Genomic DNA, 21046 nt, shown 5'->3' on the forward strand with positions numbered 1-21046 from the left:
AATATCTCCCATGCACACTAGAATTACTGATGTAAGTATCTAATACCCATAGATCTCATGTGCGCCTCATGCTTTGGTTGTGGGAGATGCTTCGTCAACAGATCAGCAACGTTTGAATCCGTGTGCACCTTGCAAACCTTCACATCACCTCTCTCAATAAAGTTACGGATGAGGTGATACTTCCGCAGTATATGTCTGGACTTCTTAGTTGTTCTAGGCTCCTTTGTTAGTGCAACGGCACCACTATTATCACAATAGAGGTCCACTGGACTGGACGCACTAGGAACAACACCCAAGTCAGAAACAAACTTTCTGATCCAAACAGCTTCTTTTGCAGCTTCGGAAGCTACAATATACTCGGCCTCTGTCGTCGAATCAGCCACCGTATCTTGCTTGGAACTCTTCCAGCTCACTGCCCCACCATTGAGGCAGAAAACAAAACCGGATTGCGATTTGGAGTTATTTTTGTCTGTTTGAAAACTAGCATCGGTGTAACCCTTTACAAGGAGCTCATGTTCGCCTCCAAATATTAGGAACATATTCTTAGTTTTTCTAAAGTACTTAAGGATGCTCTTTACAATTATCCAATGAGCTTCACCGAAATCTGACTGATACCTGCTCGTAACACTTAGAGCAAAGGAAACATCTAGGCGCGTGCAAAGCATAGCATACATGATCGACCGTATAGCTGAAGCATAAGAAATCGTACTCATCCTCTTTTGCTCATCAGGTGTCGTAGCACACTGACTCTTACTTAGAGTAATGCCATGTGACATTGGTAAGAAACTTTTCTTGGAATCTTGTATATTGAACCGACTCAATATCTTGTCAATGTACGTGTCTTGGCTTAATCCAATTAGCCTTTTTGATCTATCTCTATAAATCCTAATACCCAGAATATAAGCCGCCTCTCCTAAATCTTTCATCGAAAAACTCTTTTTCAATGAGGTTTTAACGGCTTCAAGCATTGGAATATCATTTCCGATCAGTAATATGTCATCCACATATAGGACCAGAAACACAAGTGCGCTCCCACTAGCATTTTTGTAAACACAAGGCTCATCTTCATTCTTGATGAAGCCAAACCCTTTGACTACTTCATCAAAACGAATATTCCAACTCCGAGATGCTTGTTTCAATCCATAGATGGACCTCTGAAGCTTACATATTTTCCCAGCATTTTTAGGATCGACAAAACCTTCAGGCTGTGTCATATACACATCGTCACTTAGATGTTTATTAAGGAAAGCGGTTTTGACATCCATTTGCCATATCTCATAGTCATAATATGCGGCAATTGTTAGGAGAATCCGAACAGACTTTAGCATTGCGACGGGTGAAAATATTTCCTCATAGTTAACACCTTGAATTTGTCGGAAACCTTTCGCCACCAATCGTGCCTTATAGATGTGAACATTTCCATCCATGTCTAAATTTTTCTTAAAAATCCACTTACAGTCGACAGATCTTACACTGTTAATTTGATCGACCAAGTTCCAAACTTGATTATCATGCATGGATTTTAACTCGGATTCCATGGCTTCGAACCATTTGTCGGAGTCGGGCCCCATCATTGCTTTTTTGTAGGTCAAGGACTCATCATTTTCCATCAATAATACGTGGCGCTCCTCCGTAATAAGTAGGTTGAGTTTGTCAGTAGCGCGATGTGCCCTTATAGACCTTCGTGGGGCTGGTGCCTCAACTACGGGTTGTGCAACATCTTGCACATCCCGTGGATCTTCAGTGGGTGCTGAAACAGTTTCAGGTGTTTCCTGAATGTATTCAAGTTGCACCTTGCTCCCAATAAATCCTTTTGAGAGAAACTCCTTTTCTATGAAAATACCATTGCGAGCGACAAACACTTTGCCTTCCGCCTTATTGTAAAATAATATCCTTTGGTTTCCCTAGAATACCCCACAAAGAAGCATTTGTCTGACTTTGGAGTGAGCTTATCTGACATCAAACGTTTGACATAAGCCTCACATCCCCAAAGATAATCCGGGATGTTTCCCAGTCCATATCTCATATGGTATCTTCTCAACAGACTTACTTGGAACCCTATTCAGTGTGAACGCAGTAGTTTCAAGAGCATAACCCCAAAATGACAATGGAAGATCAGCTTGGCTCATCATGGACCTAACCATGTCCAACAAGGTTCGGTTCCTCCGTTCGGATACCCCATTCCATTGAGGCGTTTCGGGCGGAGTTAGCTGCGGAATAATTCCATATTGCTTCAAATGATCACCAAATTCAAGGCTCAAATATTCTCCTCCACGATCAGATCGCAGAAATTTAATTGTCTTGCCTCATTCTGAAATTCTTTAAACTTTTCAAACGATTCAGACTTGTGCCTCATTAAGTAGATATAGTCATATCTACTAAAGTCATCAGTGAAAGTAATGAAGTACTGAAAACCACCTCTGGATATTGAGCTCATTGGTCCACATACATCGGTATGTACAAGTCCCAACAAGTCACTCGCCCTCTCACTATGACCAGTGAAAGGCTCTTTGGTCATCTTTCCAAGCAAACAAGACTCACATGTGTCAAATGATTCAAAATCAAATGAGCTTAACAATCCATTTTTATGGAGTTGTTCAATGCGCTTCTCATTTATATGACCTAAGCGACAATGCCAAACAAAAGTGGGATTCAAATTATTTGGTCTAAGCCTCTTAGTATTAATGTTATAGACAGATTTATCCTTAAGATCAAGAACATATAATCAATTCACCAATGGACAATGAGCATAAAAAATACCATTGCAAAAATAGAACAATGTTTGTTCTCTATTACAATCTTAAAATCATTAACTTCTTCCAAACATGAAGAAGAAATAATGTTCTTGATCAAAGTAGGAATGCAATAACAATTATTTAATTCCAAAACTAATCCGGAGGATAGAGACAAGTGGTAGGTGCCGACCGCCAACACCGCAACCTTTGCGCCATTGCCGACACGAACGTCCAACTCGCCTCTTGCAAATCTTCTAGTCTCACTTAGACCCTGCAACGATTTGCAAGTGTGAATCATCGATCCAGTATCAAATACCCATGATTCACTGGAAGATAATGTAATATTAATTTCTATAACATTTATATCTGAAGTGGAAGTCTCACTTCCCTTCTTCTTCTTCTTTTCTTCCAAGTACTTCTTGCAGTTCCTAAACCAATGTCCCTTTTCATGACAGTAGAAACATTCATCCTCAGAAGTAGGGCCAGATTTGGCCTTAGGTGCTGGCTTTAGTTTAGAGCCCGAGGACTCACCACTGGAACTCTTTTCCTTGCCTTTACCTTTGGGATTAGGAGGCGCCCAACACTTCCTCTTTTTGTTCCCCTTCTGAATCATCATCACATGATTGGGATTCTTCTTAATGCTCTCCTCTGCTGTCTTTAGCATCCCATGCAACTCACTCAATGTTTTATCCAAGCCATTCATCTGAAAGTTCATGATAAAAGGCTCATATCTCGCCGGGAGCGACTGGAGAATAACATCTGTAGCCAAGTCTTGGTGAAGTTCAGAAGCAAGTTTGTCCAAAGTCTCACTATAACCAATCATTTTGATCACATGAGGACTGACCGGGCTACCTTCTGGCAATTTGCACGCAAACAAGGACTTTGAGATATTGAGCCTATCAGTCCTGCCTTGGTTCTGAAACATCGCACACAGCCTCTCGATCATGGTGTGAGCATCAGACAGCTGACATCAAGTGAGTCATTGCAGTGCTTCTCATAAGCTCTGCGATCAGCAGCAGTTGCATTGTCAGGGAGATCATCAGGATATGGTTGCTCAAGAACATACTCCCTTTTATCTTGTCTGAGAACAATTCTCAGGTTGCGGTACCAATCAATAAAGTTTGTTCCATTCAACTTTTCTTTCTCAAGAACAGAACGCAAATTGAAAGCGGAATTGTTACTGGCAGACATGATCTACAACATAAAAGTAAAGCAAGATTTCAGCACTAAGTTTATGTAAAGACTTTCATTAACTAATTTAACAAAAGACAACCTACTATATCAAAGTCATCTTCCCTCTAATGTCATATAGTGGTTCAAGATCCATAATCACTAAAATCCTAGTGAGCTTTAGCATCACAGCTAGAAAAGTAGTGATACAGGTAAGCAACAAATTGCTAATCACATCTCTATGCGACTCTTGTTTGTTGGGTGGCATCCAAAGCCCCGACCCCAACCCTATGCCTTAAAGCACAAAACTGTTTTGATAGCTTTGTTGAGTAAACCAATACTATGCTTGTGAATGTCCGACATCCACCCTATACAAAAGTGATAGCTGAGAGTACTCTACTTTGGTAAACCTACCACACAACGATCAAAATTTATAGGTGCAGCTATTGGTAAAAGGCATAAAAAACTCAACCTTTTCTGAGGGAAGCTATTCTATCATGATTAAAACATCCACCATATGTAAAAGCATGAAAGAATAGTATGATAGGAAAATAAACATCACAGGCATATAATCATATTATATTGTGAATAGTATGGCCTCTTGCATCACAATGGGCTCCATCGCCATAGCTCCAAGGTGACCTCCATTGTCATACGTCCTGTCTTGTGGTGATCATCATCGCCATCATGATTGAAGCCTCCATTAAAAGATACTAAGCTACTACATCTAATAGCTAGTGAAATAATTACATGAGGATTCAAACATCACAAGTCGACACGCAGGTCGTTATACAATAATGGTGCAACCTTAACCCGGTTGTGTTAACTTGCGACACGCAGGCCACACAAATCATCACATACATCATCACATGACATTGAGGCCATACCATTCACATCACACCCTGCAAAAACAAGTTAGGCGTACGACGTGTTCTACCAAAGTAGCGCTTAGGAAGCCAATATAGCGAGAAAGCAACGGCGGTCGAGGGGGTCGAGGGGGGAGCCGCCCCCCGCGGGTCTCAGGGCAGCGCAAAACCCCACGGAATTACACAGATCGCATCTATGGAATCCCTATGAAATCTCATCAGAATGATCGCATCACCTCAAATCCGAGCCATTCATAATGCCTCAATTTTCACTAGGTCAATCACATTGACCGTGCAAATTTTGCACTTGAGAATACAACATCTACACATGACCTCGATCTGTTGGTTCAATCTGCTGACTATGCACATAGTCCCTGATGGTGATTCCAGCCGGTAGGAACATGTCGTATGCATAACAGAGAAAGAACACGAACTAATCTTTTTGTCACATGCCGCGCAATCAACTCGCTCCAGTTTTAACCCCTTATGACCAATTGATCTAATCAAACCGTGCAAAAGTAATAGATCCAATCTACTACAACAACATATCACCTATATGCTAATGATCCAGACCAAAAACTACGCAGGATGGCTCTGGTACCACTGTGGGTTAACGGGTAGGATACGCTAGCATCACTACCGCATATACCCAAGATACTTGCGAGTAGGAGATCATAGATCGTTACTACTAGACGCGCGGCGCAGCGGAAGAAGTCGCGCATCGATGTAGAGGAAGTAGTCGATCACGTCCCATGAACCGAGCTCCTCGTCCTTGATCCCAGCAGCCGATTAGTGCAGCAGTCGCAGCAGCGCCTCCACGGAGTCCACACATACGGGGATGAAACACCGGGCGTCGGTGTGCTAGCACTGCACGCACGGCAAGGGCGGCGGCCGAGAGAGGGGGCGGCTAGGGAGGTGGTCGGGCTCACAGGTTGTGTCGCCCCCCCTTAGCCCCTCCCTCGTATATATAGGGCGTACTAATGGGCTTCTATCTCATAGGCCCATTAGTAACCCTAATCCCTCTTGGATCAATATCCTCTTGGGCCTTTAAATCGTATTGTGATGATGGGCTCTTGGACATATCACCAACAGTTGTTTCGCACTGTTCAACGATTAAAAAATTAATTTGTGCTAGCTCTAAGGCTATTTCCACTCACCCTCCTCTAAATTCATCCACAAAAGGAATATTCTTATCATGGTCATCCAGATTCTCTCCTTGTCCTCATTTCACCCGCACTCGTCGTACTTTATATCTCATCCTCTATATTCTAATCATCTATATTTTCTACTCAAATATATTCTACCCACCCCTTCTATAGCCACTGACAACTAGGACACACCCTTTATCTCTATTCTCACCTCTTCCCTCCTCTCTTTCTCTCTCTCTCTCCCCCCTGTTCTCTCCGCCCCCCTCTCTGTCTCCCCAGCTCCCTCCCGGCACGGCGGGCCGGCGGAGCTCTGCGGCTCCCGGCGCGCGGCGGCGGCAGGTCCTCGAGCTCGCGTCGCAGGGCCATGGCGAGCACAGCCACGCACACGGTCACGGCGGGCGGCGGGGGCACGGGGCGCCGCCCCTCCCCTGCGGCCCGGCCTGGCCCCTCCGCCGGCGAGCCGCGGCCCCCAACGTCGCGGACGCTGGAGGAGCTGCGGGCGAAGCGACCGCCATGGCGAGGCAAAGATGGTGGCGCGCGGCGGGACGGCGTGCCCAGCGGCAAGATGGTGCGCAACGTGGCGAAGTAGCGGTGGCGGCGACCTGGCCTCGATTTGATCCGGAGCGGGGAAGCGGCTGTCTCGGTGGCGTGTTCTCGGCGGGCTGGACGGCGGCGCGCGGCCGAGCTGCAAGACGGCTCGCGAGCTCGCCCCTGCTCCCCGATGGCGGAGGCTCCCCGGTGGAGCTCGCGGCGCCCACCCCTGCTTCGACAGGCGCGCGCAGGCGCCGGCACCCACCCCTACCCCCGGCGGAGGAGCTCCTTGCGCCCGTCCCTGCAGTAGCAGGGTGGAGGCGCGGCGGGGCAGGCAGGTAGCGTCGCGAGGCCGTGATGCGGCGGCGGCGTGAGACGTCGTGCGGCGGCAGCGCTTGGCGTGGTGGGTACGCAGGCAGCGGTGCGGTGCCGCGGTGCGGTGGGCGGGCACAGCTCGGGGTCTGGCGCGCAAGGGAATCGACCGAAGCTAAGGCCCAGCCCCCGGCGGTGGGTCTCGGGGCGGCGCAGTGGATCAAGGGTTCCGTCCCAGGCAACGGACCTCGTAGTGTGCGGCGGCGGCGAGGGGCCGACGCGCGACTGCAGGGAAAGACGCGACGCCGCGGGGCAGGGGAAGGACGAGGAGGCGGAGCAACGGCAGCCTCGGCCCGACGGAGCGGTGCGCGTGGTTGCGGCGAGGTGCGCGAGGCAAGGGGGCGGCCCGGCGAGGGGCGGGGCACGAAGCAGGCGGCGGCGGGAGGGAGGAGCAGGGGCGGCGGCGGCCACGGAGTGAGGAGCAGGGGCGGCGGTGGCCGAGGACGCGGCGGCGTCCTGCTCTTGGGTTGCGCCGGCCGGATCCGCACCGGCTGCGGCACGCCAGCTGTGGTGGAGGGCCCCGTGTGGCCATGGATTCGGCGCGGCATGCGGAGGGGAGAGGAAGAGGGGTGGGGCGCGGAGGTTGGTGGTGCTCGTGGCCGGCGCTGCAGGGGCTCGCTGCGGCGGCGGAGTAGCAGGGGACGGCGGCGCGGCTGGTGGAGGAGAGAGGAAGAGAGGTGGGGCGTCAGAGCCAGGACGGCAGGTGGGGTGGGCCCCGTTGATAGAGAACCTCCTCTATTCCTCTACGAATGGAGGAATCCATCCAGTCCTCGATGATTGAGTGCCTTTTACAGGATACCACTGCAGAAGTTTTTCCTGTATAGGCGTCCTCCAGGATCTTTTACCGAACCCCAGTGTGAACAGCCTAAGCCCACCGTTGAAGGAGGCCTAATAAAGCCAGGGATTACTTGTTAATGGCCTCCTCCTGCTCACGCACTAGGAGCTCCTTTCCCGGCCAAAGGACGGAAACCGGTTGGCCGAACCACAGAGCCATGTGCCCCGTGCTGCGTGTGCTATCTACGTGAATCGCGTGGCACTTTTTGACTTTGACCGTGCACATAGCATGGCATGCTTGTAGCCAGCTAGGATCCTTCAATCATTTATACTATTTGAGGTGTATACAAAATTGAGTATTTGAGGTCCCAACTCAATGTAAGGGAGGAAGAAGAAGGTTCTCTTATGAGAAGAGTCACTATTTGAGGCGTGTGTAGCTTGGTACTCTCTTTGCAGGGCTTTAGCCTTCCCCGTTGTCCAAAAACTCCATTAAAATCAAAGGAAAAGAAAAGAGAAGAAAAAAAGAAAGAAGATGAAGAAAAAGAAAAGAAATGAGTGGAGATAATGAGAAGGAAGAATAAGCCCCCATTAACTTTGAACTCCGCTTCCGTCAGTTTCGACATTTTGAAAGACAAATGACTCTTTTATTTAAATATGCTGGTTGCCCGTTAAATAAAAAAAGTACATATCATGGTGCTTGAGATGCACTCTATAAAGTTTTCTCCATCATGCATCTAGTCAGCAAACATCCTCAGGACCTCACCTCACCACCGAGTTCATGTTGCATTTGGTCGTTTCTGTTTAATTGTCTGTTACCATTGCTGAATACTGACTTGCTGCGGTGTACTAGCGTAGCGTCACATTCGCCGTTTTTCTTTAGTTAAAACTCAAAACAGAGGAAAAGAAGGCAAAAATATGGAGACTGGTACACAGAGAGCCTTCTCCGATAAGAAATCGGAGAGAGCCCCCTCAACCGCCCCATCCCACGTGCTCTCTCCTCCATATGTCTTCACGTGGGGCCCATGCTTTCTTCTCCCCGCACCTATCTTCTTCACCGATTCTCTTCCTCACGACGTCTCTTTCTTCCCATCTCTTCTTCCTTCTTCTCCACCGCCGGTTACCGCCGCCTGCGCCCGGTGGTGACCCCGCTGCGCCGCTCTGCCTACACACCACCCCCCGCCGCACCACCCCGCGCCTTCGTCATCGACGTTCCGCCCCACGCCTCCGTCTGCCCCGCTCCGACCTCCCCCTCACAGGCGTCATCTCCAGCACCGGCGAGGACCGCCCTCTCCTACCCTTCCCACCTCCCTCCCTTCCCTTCCCCCACCCCATCCACCTTCACTAGTTGACCCCGCCGTCGACCCTGCCCACCGGTTGTCCACTACCACCCGGTCGGTGGCAAATCGTCGCAGACCTCGCCGCCCATACCCCGCCTCCTTCGCCGAGCCACCCGCCGCCCACAGCCATCTCTCTATGGCCGCTGGTCATGGAAGCTCCCCAAACCTCGAACCCTCAAACTCTAGCCCGAACCTTAACCCGGCTGACCTCTACCGGTAACCGCGCCCGACGGCGACCCACCGTTTGCCGCCCCGCCCACAACCCGCCGGAGACGAAGGAGATCGTCGGAATTAGATTCTCTGACTTATTATTTTTTAGTTTGGTTGTTACTTTCTATTGTTGTAAAGGAAATGTTGAAGAAAGTGAGAAGGGTCTCCGCGTAAAAGGGCCCCAAAACGAGACGGGAGAAAAGGGCGCGAGGGAGCCAAAGCGAAACCAAACCAAAAGGGCGCCCAGCCGCTCACATCACACGCTGGCCGGTGGGCCCACCCTGCCCCGCCGCTGAAACCTTTCTCGTCCTTTTCTTCCCGGCGGGCGGGCTTCCCCCTTTCCACTCTCCCCCACCACCTCGACGACAAGGAGCCCCCTTCCCACACCTCCCTGTCCCTCCGCCTGCCAGCTCCACCACCCTCTGCCATGGGCCAGGCCCTAGGCGGCTAGCCCTCGCCGCGTGCGCGTCCACCCGCCCGCCCCAGCACAGCACATAGGCATGGAGCCGCACCCGCCCGCCCCCGCAGCGGCAGCGCCAGGAGGGGCCGAGCCTGCCGCCGTGGAGGAGCCGCTTCTTCCTCTTCCTGGGGCCAGAGGCGCGGCGGAGGCGGCGGCGGGCCGGGAGCCGGTGCCGCTGCGGCTGCGCCTCGGGAGGGCCAGGCGCCGGGCGGGCCCCGGCACGCCGGCGCCCTCGTGGAAGATGGAGGACGACGACGAGGGAGCGCGGGGGGATGCGGCGCCTGCGGGCGCTGCGTTGGCGGCGGCTAGGAGGAGCTCGGCCTCGGCCTCGGCGCGGCAGCTGGGCGCCAGCCTCTGGGAGATCCACGACGTCGCGCGGGGGCCTCGCCGGGACAGGCCGCGGGGCGGGAGGGGCGTCGCCGCCGGCCGGGACCGGGAGCACGGCGGCGGCGGCGGCGGCGGCGGCGCGGAATTCGACGAGGTGAGGGTCTCCCGTTCGCTCTTCCTTATTATCGGAGTCGGACGGAGTTGCCGCCAATTCCGTGGCTTGCTCGTTCTGCTCTTGCGGTGAACATGGAAACTCGATGAAAACCAGGGCTGGAGTGCTTACTAATCCATGATGAACAGCCTCTCCCCCGGTGGATTTGTTTTTCTTCCTCCCATTTCCTGGCGTTAAAAAAAACTATTGATTATATATCTATCTAATAAACATATAAATATTGATTATCCCTGTGTTGTTTGCTTGGTTCCACTACACATATTCTGTCGAACTGTCCGTTCCATGACTGGTAGGTTTTGGCCCCAGTTCATTGATTTTCTTGGTGGTACCAGCTTTGACTGCCTAGTGCAGTTTTCTCTAGGTGGAAAGCAGTGTGGACCTTCTATTCTGTTGGTGTGATGCTCCTACAACTTTGTCCTATCCTTTGCTTCGGAAAATAATTGCATGCTGGAATTTAAAGCTAACAAATTGGGAAGGACTGAGTGTGTCCTACTGATGTATGTACTAGGTGCAGGCAAAATCAAGGTCAGCGCTAGTGGTGGAATTAACAAATCCTTAAGTGAAACACTATTTGGATTTCAAGTCTCATCCTGTCATGTAATAAGCCGAACCCCCCGACCTGACCATATTCTTGGCTGGTTCTGTCCCTAGGTAAAATAACTGCATTTGTTTGTCAAATGGAATAAAATGTGATTGTATAGTGTTATGGAAGTTTAAAAACTTTAAAAATTGCAAAGTACTTTTTATTAATGTATTTCACTGACTTATGTTCTGCCGTTGAACTCGAGCAATATCTTTGAGACTATTTTGGAAAATTTTCTTTTGTGTTACTTTCACTACTAGTCTGCAATAGAATCACAAGATATCATGGTTTTAAATAACGGGCTATAGCCCCGCTATAGCTCCGCTATAGCCTTTTTAGAGGATCCCCGCTACGCTATTTGTATTTGTGCCGCTATGGTAGCTATGGACGCTAAATTGGGCTATAGCTGCGCTAAATTGCATAGCTTTAGCGCTGCTATAGCCTTATCCTTAGCTCAGTGCTATTGTTTTGGTCTTTTGGATAAATGAATATTTAATTGTATGATTTTTATTGTAATGTCAACTTAATTAATATTTCCATAGCCCTAGAAATATATTTATGTTTATGAAATTCGCTAATTACTATGTTTCTGTGTATCTATTACTTGTATTTTGCATGGTTTAGTAGTAAACCGCTATTTGGCATTATCCGCTATATCCTCTTAGCCTCGGAAAAAAATATGCCGCTATTTACCATAGTCCGCTATTTAAAACCATGCAAGATATATAGTCGCAAACACTCAAGTATTGTTATTGTACGCTATTTAATTTTTGTGGTACAAATTGCATATACAGATAACTTAATAGTTACTATCATGAACAATTGACAATTTTGGACAGTGACCATAGAGCTTGATATATTACCTGATATTGAAAGTCATAAGCCTTGATACGAAGTTGACATCACTATCTAGGAGTTAATTCAATCAAGTATTTCCATCTGACAGCAAGTTCGTGAATACATGTCATTTCTATATTACATTGTGCGGATAAAGCAGTATATTGCGCGGAGCCGGTGTCGAGTAGCGCCAGAAGACGTTCTCCCTGGATCGTCACCGGGAGGAGCATGGTGTTATCCGTACGGATTCCTGCCAGTGCATGGAGGGAGACAACAAATGCATTAGCTAGTTCCGGCTCCTGCGCGGCCTCCACCTCCGGAGCCGCGGCCGCGGCCGCCACGTCGGCCGCCGGTTCGTCCTCCACGATGTAGTCCCCGGACTCCAAGTAGAAGAGCCTCTGGCACTCGTGCCCGGGAACATAGGGCTCGTCGCAGTTGAAGCATAGTCCCTGGCAACGACGTTCCAGCTGCTCCGCTGGCGTGAGGCAGCGAAAAGGGCGGTTCGCCGCCGGCGCCGGGTTCGGTGCGGCCGGAGCACCACCCGGTAGTGGCGCTGGGCGCTGCGGAGGACGAGCAGCCCGGGGCGGTGGCGTCGTCTGCATGGTGGTCGCTCGGCGCTCGAACTCCCGAGCGTAGTACATGGCTGTCTGAAGATCCTGGGGGTCGTGCAACTCCACGTCCACCCGAATGTGATCCGGGAGGCCGCCAACGAAGAGCTCGGCGCGCTGGCGCGAAGACAGGTTCTGTGCGTGGCATGCCACCGCCTGGAGCCGGTCAGCGAAGTCCTGGACCGTCGAGGTGAACGGGAGCCGACCCAACTCGGCCAGTCGGCTGCCGCGGATCGGGGGCCCGAAGCGTAGACGACAGAGGTCCTTGAAGCGTTCCCACGACGGCATGCCCTCGTCCTGCTCGAGGGCGTAGTACCACGTCTGGGCTGCTCCCCGAAGATGGTAGGAAGCGAGCCAGGTGCGGTCGGAGGCGAGCGTGCGCTGACCCCGGAAGAACTGTTCACACTGATTCAACCAGTTCAGGGGATCAGCCGTGCCGTCGTACGTGGTGAACTCCAGCTTGTAGAACCGAGGGGGCGGCGGCTCCTGGGATGGCAAGGAGAAGGCCGCGCCCTCCTGGTCCGGCGACGACGTCGTGGCGGGGAACGGCGGAAACAGCTGGAGCCCGGAATGAGTGTGCCGTCCACCCCGCCGTAGAGCACGCCCGAGGCCAGAATGCCGCCGTGCGCCATGGGCGCCCCAGTGGCGGGGGGCGGCTGCAGATACGGCTGCGGGCTAGGCGCCGTGTAGATGGGCGCCGTCGTCCCGGTAATCCAAGCCGGCAGCGGCGAAGGCGACGGCGGGAAACGGATCTGCTGGATGGGAACGCCCTGGGACGGCGGCGGCGCGGTGGGCGTGGGGTGCGGCACCGTCCCGTCGAAGGGCATCCCGTACTGGTACGTCGTCGTGGCGGCGGGTGATGGTAGAGGCGGTGGAGGCGGTGGTGGAGGCGGCACCGGCGGCAACTGAGGCTGCGGCGCATATGATCCGGCGAGGAAGGACCGGATGCCCGCCATCGCCTGCCCTAGGTCCATGATCGCCGCGGTCATCTGCTCTGGAGTGAAGACGATCGGGGCGGTCGCCGATGGGGCGGTCAGCACCCCCGAGGTCGCGTGCGCACCTGGCAGCGGTGCGCCCGTCGAGGGAGGTGGTGGGGCGCCGGTCGTCTGGGGAAGCGTCATGGCCGGCGATGGTTAGAGGCGGGCGGAGAAGAAGAAGATATGATCGAACCAGAGATCCCTGATATCAGATTGATAGGAATTGGATCTCTACCAAGGCGTGGGCGCAGGTTGTAGGCGTGGGAAGGAGGAGGACGGAGGATGATGCGCGCCCGACGGCTTCTGGGCGCCGTGGTCGCGCAAGGGGGAGGAGGCAGGTGGCGGCTAGGGTTTGGGGGTCTCCCGGCTCCCTGAGGGAAGCCGAGCGATATGATTGCTCTTGCTTAATCCAAACAAAGTATGTTACAGTGTTTATAAAGAAACGAGGTAAATAACTGGGCCAAGCCCATCTAATCTCCTGCGCCTAGCCACTAATGGGCCTCCTCCTGGTGTACTGGACACCGGTCATAACAACCTCCTTGCGAAAAAAGGATATTGGATAGTACCCATATATATTTTTTTAGATGACCATTATATTGTTTGATACAATAGACTCATAAAAGCTTGGTAGCTTAGGAAGGAGAATCTGCCCAGTTGAAATGGATCCTCCCAACTTAATTACTATATGTCAAAATTCCAGGGTAGTGGTACTAATAGTTGTATGCTTTGTATAATAGTACTTGGCCTAACACTGGTATATTGATCATGTCTAAAATAACAGATATTAGTGGTCAGAGAGACCATGCCTAACACTGGTATTAGCCTCTTGTCCAGGAGGATTTCTACCATAATTCTTTGTTTCTTCGTGAACTCGCTTACTTGCAATTGTGCATCAGCTTATTATTTTATACACAAGCTACTAATATGTTCGGTATCAAACATGTTTCTACATGCCAGTATTAGTTCTAATACTATTTGTATTAACCTGTTCATCAAGTAGAATGGCACTTTTCTGTGAACATAAAGCAATAAGCTCAGATGAGCTGATAGTCAGGTGGTGGCAGATTTGATTTGGTGTATCAAATATCAGGTAATTGATGATATTGTGGACTAAATATTCAGTTGCATATAAATCTTCCACAGAATCATACCAGCAAGTGATAACTAACATATTACAGACAATGAACATAACAAATGTATATCTCCTTACAATAATAGTAAATACAACATGTAGCATTGCTGCATTGCTACCACTATATCAGCTGCAAGGAGCCTAGGACTGCAACAGCAGCCAGTATCACCACCACAGCGTAGCTACCATTCAGTTTAATGGCATCTAATGCCTGTCCACCACTATAATGGTCACTGTAAACACTATGGGTACCTGGACTGAAGGGGGAGTACCTGCAACATTCATGAACTCAATATAAGGAAGTCTTAAACCCTAAATAACCTTTTCCATTAAAATGTATTTCAAATCGAAGATAGAGAATATTTGGAGTAAATTACACCACACTATTGAGACCACAATATCTTCAGGCCAAACAAACACAGATTGTAGTCATTTGTGTGCTAAATTTTATTCTTTTCAATGTTCAAAGTTGTTTCCATATTTTTCCCTGATAATGTTTTCTTTCTATTTTAGCCGCAGAGTTCAGGTGGCATTGGTAGGCACCTTGCAGATTCATCAATGAAACACCATAAGCTGCATCAAGAAAGGAGCCACAGAATACAACCCTTTTCTCCTGCAAGTTTTACCAGCTCAGTTGGGGTATGTATATATCCTTCTCTGCTACAACCTATAACTTTGTAGTTTGTGGGCTAATTAGAAGGTCCTTTGGCATTATATGAAAATGGATCTTACTAGGCGCATGCAATTAATATTATCTCAATATAGCAATTTACTTTGTTCAAAATTAGCTCTTTCATGGTCTTCTTTTTCCTGTATGGTTAGAGCAACTGAATGTGTATCCAAGTTATGTTTTCCAGCTGTAAAAATTAGAATAGTAAAGAGTACTCATCAACCGTGCAATTCTTCATTTCTCTACTTTACAGGAATCCAATGTAAATCAGACTATTAGTCCAACTCGTTCTCTGGATATCATGGGTAGATCTATGAGGGCGGGTTATGGCCTTCAAACATCGACAGAACTATTGAAGGTTCTAAATCGAATTTGGAGCCTGGAAGAACAGCACACTGCTAACTTGTCAGTAGTTAAAGGATTGAAATTGGAGTTACAGCGGGCTCAGACGCATATTCAAGAACTCATGCAAGAGAGACGGCGGTACCGACATGAAGTTTCATCACTAATGAGGCAACTCTCTGAGAACAAACTTGTTAGGAAAAACAAGGACCATGGGAAGATTGACACATTTGCGCATTCTCTGCAAGGTGAACTAGAGGATGAGAGACGTCTCAGGAGACATTCTGAGGACCTCCACAGGAAGTTAGGCAAGGAGTTATCTGAAATAAAATCAGCATTTCTCAAGGCAGTCAAGGACCTTGAGAAAGAGAAGAAAGGAAATCGTCTCTTAGAAGACCTCTGTGATCAGTTTGCAATGGGCATCAGGAACTACGAAGAAGAACTCAGGGTGGTAAAGCAAAGAAATGTCAAGAATTATGAGCTTAACTTCGATAAATCAGTGCTCCATATTTCAGAAGCATGGCTTGATGAGAGAATGCAAATGCAAAATATTGCTGTAAAAGAGGACTTGGCTCATGGAACTACAATAACGGAGAGGCTCAGCAGTGAAATACAGGCTTTTCTCCTTTCCAAAAGAGCAGATAGCTCTAAGAACAATGAAAAACATATAAATGATAGTACTAGACTGCGTCGGCAATCCCTAGAGTCTGTGCATTTGAACGGAGCCACCAGTGCTCCTCAGCTTGCTGAAGATGATGATGATGATTCTGTTGCTAGTGATTTGCATTGCTTTGAACTGAACATGCATGAACATACAGGGCCTCGCAGAAGTGACACAGGCGGCATAGACGTACCTAAGAGAAGATCAGAGCATCCTCACAGTATGGCTGCTGAAGGTTCACACATGTCCAGTATGCCAGTTTATTCACATAAAGACACCACAAGGTCCAGTAGCAGCAAACTGCAGCATGCCAGTAAAATACCAGAAATCAACTCACAAAGCAATGCCAGAATTACTCCTGCAGAAGAGCAAAATGGAACCACAAGCGCCCAAATTACTCGAGTATCTCACAATGTGTCATCAAAGAACAACCAGGATGCTCATCATGCTGATTGCCTGGGGCAGGAATCCTTTGACCATTTCTCCAGAACAAGTCTCTTTTGTGAAGGCACTACTTCAGGGGATTTAGGTAATCTCGGCAGCCCAACGCGACAACAGAAATACCAATGCACATCTTTGGACCCTGAGATTTTGGAATACTCGCCTGAACAGCCAGTAGGTGTGATGGAGAACACCCTGAAGGCAAAATTACTGCAAGCAAGGCTAGAGGGGCGACATGCCCGATTGATGGCATCATCTGGCTCCTTAACAAGCAGGAGAAAATGAGAGGCCTCCTAACTGGTGCAGGTTCTGGCATTCAAGGCCCTCTAGGAAGAAATCAAAGGTGTAATATAGCTAACTTGTATCTACAAAACTTCCTTTGGTTCTGTCAATTAGTTCGGTATCTGTGTTCATCGAACATGATTTTTCTAAACATGCAAATCCTAGCTCCATATGTGATTCATCTTCCACGCAAATTAGGCTGGCTGTTAGACGCCGGCATGCTATAGGCTAATAGCTCAAGACTTCGAGAAGGATTTTGGTTATGGCACCTGTGTCTTGTTAACTTCCTAATATGATGTTTAGCAGTCTATTTTGATGTACATGTACATTTGAACTGCCAAGTCTTCAGGTTTCTGGAAAGTTTTATAAGCAGCTGTATGAGTAGGCATAGGACATGTGTCGTGGGCTTTTGGGGGTACCCACAGCCGGGTGGCGGAACGCACCCACCTTTTCCCCGAGTGGGAGTACTCAGGGAAGTGCTAAGCTATTAGGCCGATCTAGCTTCGGGGCAAGAACGCAAGAACACACAGATTTTGAGTGGTTCGGGCCGCCGGAGTGTAATACTCTACATCCACAGTGTGGTGTATTGCATTAGGAATGAATGAGTCTATCCTCTGCCCCCAAGTCTCTCTTGGACCTGAGCCTTCCTCTAACGGGCGTCTCCCTTTTATAGAGCAAGGAGGACGCGTACACAGGCGTCGGACCCCGATAGGTGGGCCCAACAAGGATGTATATTTTACTAGACAGTAGTGGTGCTACAGTGATGGAGAATCTCTTGCCGGATACATTTCATTGTCCTGTAGACTCTCTGGCCGAGGGGGGCATTCTCTTGTTTCATCGGCGAGGCGCCCGTTGAAGCAGTGTAGGTTGCGGCGTAGACTGTTGGGTCTACCGTGTAGGCGTTATGATACTCCGTCGCCGAGTTGTCGTGTCTAACTGGTGTAGCAGACTGACGTGCGTGGCGTGAGTGGCGCCAGCGGCTGTACAGTGTGCCTTGGTAACGCGCGGTCAACAGTACAACCTGGCGAAAGTCTCCTCGGGCTCTGCTGTGGCAGAGCGCTCTTAACGCCTCCCGCGTTGAATGCGGTAGGTGGCCAAGTCTTCGCGAGGAAGCTTGGCAGCCGCGCGCGTATTTGCGTCTGCGGACACGTGGCGGCTCTGGACCCCCCAGGCGGGGTGTCTGTTCCCTCCCTGCCGAGGGGTCCGGGACCCCGTGGGAGGTCCGGGACCCCGGCTGTTTTGTCTGAGTGCTTCCTTCTCCGGGACACGTGGTGACACCGGACCCGACCCCGAGCGGGATGCGGGTTCGAGACCGTTGGTCCGGTGAGATGGAGTCGGACCCCAGTGGTCCGGTTGCTCAGCTCCTTTGGCCGTAGTTACGGATAACTACGAGTCTTGACACAGCAAGAGGGGGTACCCTAGTCCAGAGGTACCGACAGTGGCCCCCGGGCCCACCTCGGGAGAGGTACGAACCCGCAGGTGGGGCCATTATTGTGATGCAATGCTGATTGCGTTGGCGCGCTCATGTTGAGAGCGAGTGCTCCGGACCCCTTCAAGGCCGTAGCACTTGTTGCCAGGTTCAGGTACCAGAGCGCTCTCCGCAGGGCGGCGAAGGTGCAGGCTTAGGGTACGGAACCGAGCTAAGCGGCTGCTCGGACCTTGAACCGCCCAGGGAACCAGCACTACTTCCCCGGACCCGGCTCCAGGCGACCGTGGCGAGCGGTCTCCGCCGGAGCGGGCCACAGGAGTGGACTTGGAGCGACCGTGGCTAGCGGTCTCCGCCGGAGCGGGCCACCGGAGTGGACTTGGAGCGACCGTGGCGAGCGGTCTCCGCCGGAGCGGGCCACCGGAGTGGACTTGGAGCGACCGTGGCGAGCGGTCTCCGCCGGAGCGTGCCACCGGAGTGGACTTGGAGCGACCGTGGCGAGCGGTCTCCGCCGGAGCGGGCCACCGGAGTGGACTTGGAGCGACCGTGGCTAGCGGTCTCCGCCGGAGCTGGCCACCGGAGTGGACTTGGAGCGACCGAGGCGAGTGGTCTCCGCCGGAGCGGGCCACCGGAGTGGACTTGGAGCGACCGTGGCTAGCGGTCTCCGCCGGAGCGGGCCACCGGAGTGGACTTGGAGCGACCGTGGCGAGCGGTCTCCGCCGGAGCGGGCCACCGGAGTGGACTTGGAGCGACCGTGGCGAGCGGTCTCCGCCGGAGCGGGCCACCGGAGTGGACTTGGAGCGTTGCTGACGATCCCATGAATTACGTCACTGGGCCTTGCAGCATGGTGTAGGAAACCAGGCCTTATACTAGAAAGGAGCCCGGGACCTCTAGGGACAGCAGACTCGGATACTAGGGGTCTCGTAACAGGGCAGTGAAGTACGTATGCTTAGGGTACATTACCAGGCTAAGCTACGCAGAGCTTCTCTACCCCAGGATATGGGCACCACTTCTCCTGAGCAGGTCCCTAGGGGTCCGAACTGCCTTCCAGCTAGAAGGGGTGTCCCAACCTGATCACAAGCTAGCAACTCAATTTGGATTGTTAGCAACTAAAGAAAAAACTCCGTGCGGGAGAAAGAAACATGCAGGTTGAACGAACAAGTGCTATTATGTAAAAGTATAGATAAGACTGAGAAAGCAAATCTCCTTTATTGCTTGACTCGTGATGTACATCAGAGGTCGGGATTACTAGGGCGGACCTCTACCGCTCTGGACCACTTGCTGGTGTCGCCTGTTTGTGCGATGAAGCCAGAGATCGGGTTTACAAGGGCGGACCTTTACCGCTCTGGACCACACGTAGGCACCAATTCATTACAAAGGAGAAACACACTCAATCCTATCTAGTGATAACCTACAGCCGTCGCCCCGTAAGGCGTGCACGTTGCTGGCCGTAGTGGAGCTGCCATCTTGGGGGCTCTCCTGAGTCGTTGGGGCGATGACGCCCTGAACGTGCTTGTACAGCATCATCCAGCATCACCTCGGGAGCTTGCGGGGCTCCTCCCAGCACAAGAATTGTCCTATGCTCAGATAGCATGGGAACAAATTCTTTGGATTTGAATGGGAGTGGCCCTGCCATTGCCAGCTGTCGCCGTCTGCCGTCGGAAGCCGGCCCGATGACCGCTCATCACGAGCTGGGTGCTCGTTTGAATGAGCACGGAGCGTGTAGAAGGGCGGTCGTTCGCCGGCTCGACCTTGGTGCTGGCATTGGGCCCCCGCGCCTGGTGGCGGAGTCTTGTCTGCAGCAGCACCGAGAGAGACTCGGTCCTGGGGAGGGAGGAGTCGACGGTCAACTTCTGTGACATCCTAGAGTTTTTAAATGCTAAGTAAGAAATATTAGATACGATATTATGCATAATCAACCAAGAAGATGGACTCGAATACATTTATGTGTGCATGCATGTGTATGTGTATAGATGCATATGTCAGAAACCGTAAATAATTTTGTAAACCAATGCAAGTATACATATGAAAGCGAATAGGCATCTCTCTAAAATCATGTTAAATCAAAGTCTTGTTGAAGTCAAAGAGAGAAAATAAAAGTTTGAACATAAAATGACAGGTCCTTTGAACCGTAGTGTTCAAAGATTTAATTTATCTGTCAAATTTCAAACTAATCTGCTTTGAAAATAATTTCTAAAATATAGCTCAAATGAATTTTTGTCCAAAAAACCAAAGTTGTAGGTTTTCAAAATACGAACAACTTTCGTGTTCAAAGTTTTTCGAGTTGCTACACAAAAGTGGGAGAAAAATTTGAATTTCAAAGTGTATTGGATATTTTCAAATGCACTCAAGTTTCAATTTTTATCTTTGAAACGAAGTCTCAAATGAAAAAGTGCCTAAAACGAAAGTTGTAGATCTCGAAATTTTAAGCAAGTTTGGTATTCAAAAGTTTTTCGTTTGACCTCGGGAGAAAGGAGAAAAATTGAATTTACAAATGAGAGTTTTGAACTTCGCTTTATTTACGATTTTGCCCTCGCTCCATTTCCCTTCTCTGTTCCTGCAGTGACGCCGTTCGCCGTCGAACGCCGTCGCCTCGCCGTCGTCCACGCGCCGCGCCGCAGCCCTCTCCGCGCCTCTGGTGTTTCCCTGAAGCTTCGCGACATCGCCACGCGGCGCCATCCCATGCGCGCACGCCGAGGACCGCCATCGAAGCGCCACGGCGAAGCCGTATCGCTCCGGCCGACCGTGTCACGCCCTCCCCGTCGCCTTGACTCGCCTGGACCATTTCCGCGGGCTCCGAGCCGTCCTCAACCTCCCCTCCTTCCTTCTTGAGCGCGAGCACCCCGCCCCGCGAGCCCCTGTTGCCGGGAACGGCCGCCGCCGCCGCCATCAGCGCCGCCGCCCCCTAGCTCACCGTGGAGCTCACCCCTCCACCCTTTCCCGCGCCAAACGGACCCCGTAGCAAGCTCCCTTGACCTCTGCTGG

General features: G+C 50.7%; 1 protein-coding gene across 2 annotated transcripts; it reads left to right on the plus strand.

The window, feature by feature from the left end:
- The first annotated feature begins 9489 nt into the window (after positions 1-9489).
- On the plus strand, positions 9490-17004 carry LOC120697039 (uncharacterized protein At5g41620-like). Of its 2 annotated transcripts, none has more exons than XM_039980164.1 (3): positions 9490-10084; positions 14753-14878; positions 15163-17004. In XM_039980164.1, exons 1-3 carry the CDS (start codon positions 9644-9646, stop codon positions 16636-16638), a joined length of 2043 nt encoding a protein of 680 aa, XP_039836098.1. In that variant the 5' UTR covers positions 9490-9643; the 3' UTR covers positions 16639-17004. The 2 variants fall into 2 exon arrangements, with proteins under 2 accessions (XP_039836098.1, XP_039836106.1); XM_039980172.1 differs by having other exon boundaries at positions 14759-14878.
- Positions 17005-21046: the final 4042 nt, after the last annotated feature.

The sequence above is a fragment of the Panicum virgatum genome, chromosome 1K (assembly GCF_016808335.1).
Source record: "Panicum virgatum strain AP13 chromosome 1K, P.virgatum_v5, whole genome shotgun sequence".
In the NCBI taxonomy this organism is placed as follows: Eukaryota; Viridiplantae; Streptophyta; class Magnoliopsida; order Poales; family Poaceae; genus Panicum; species Panicum virgatum.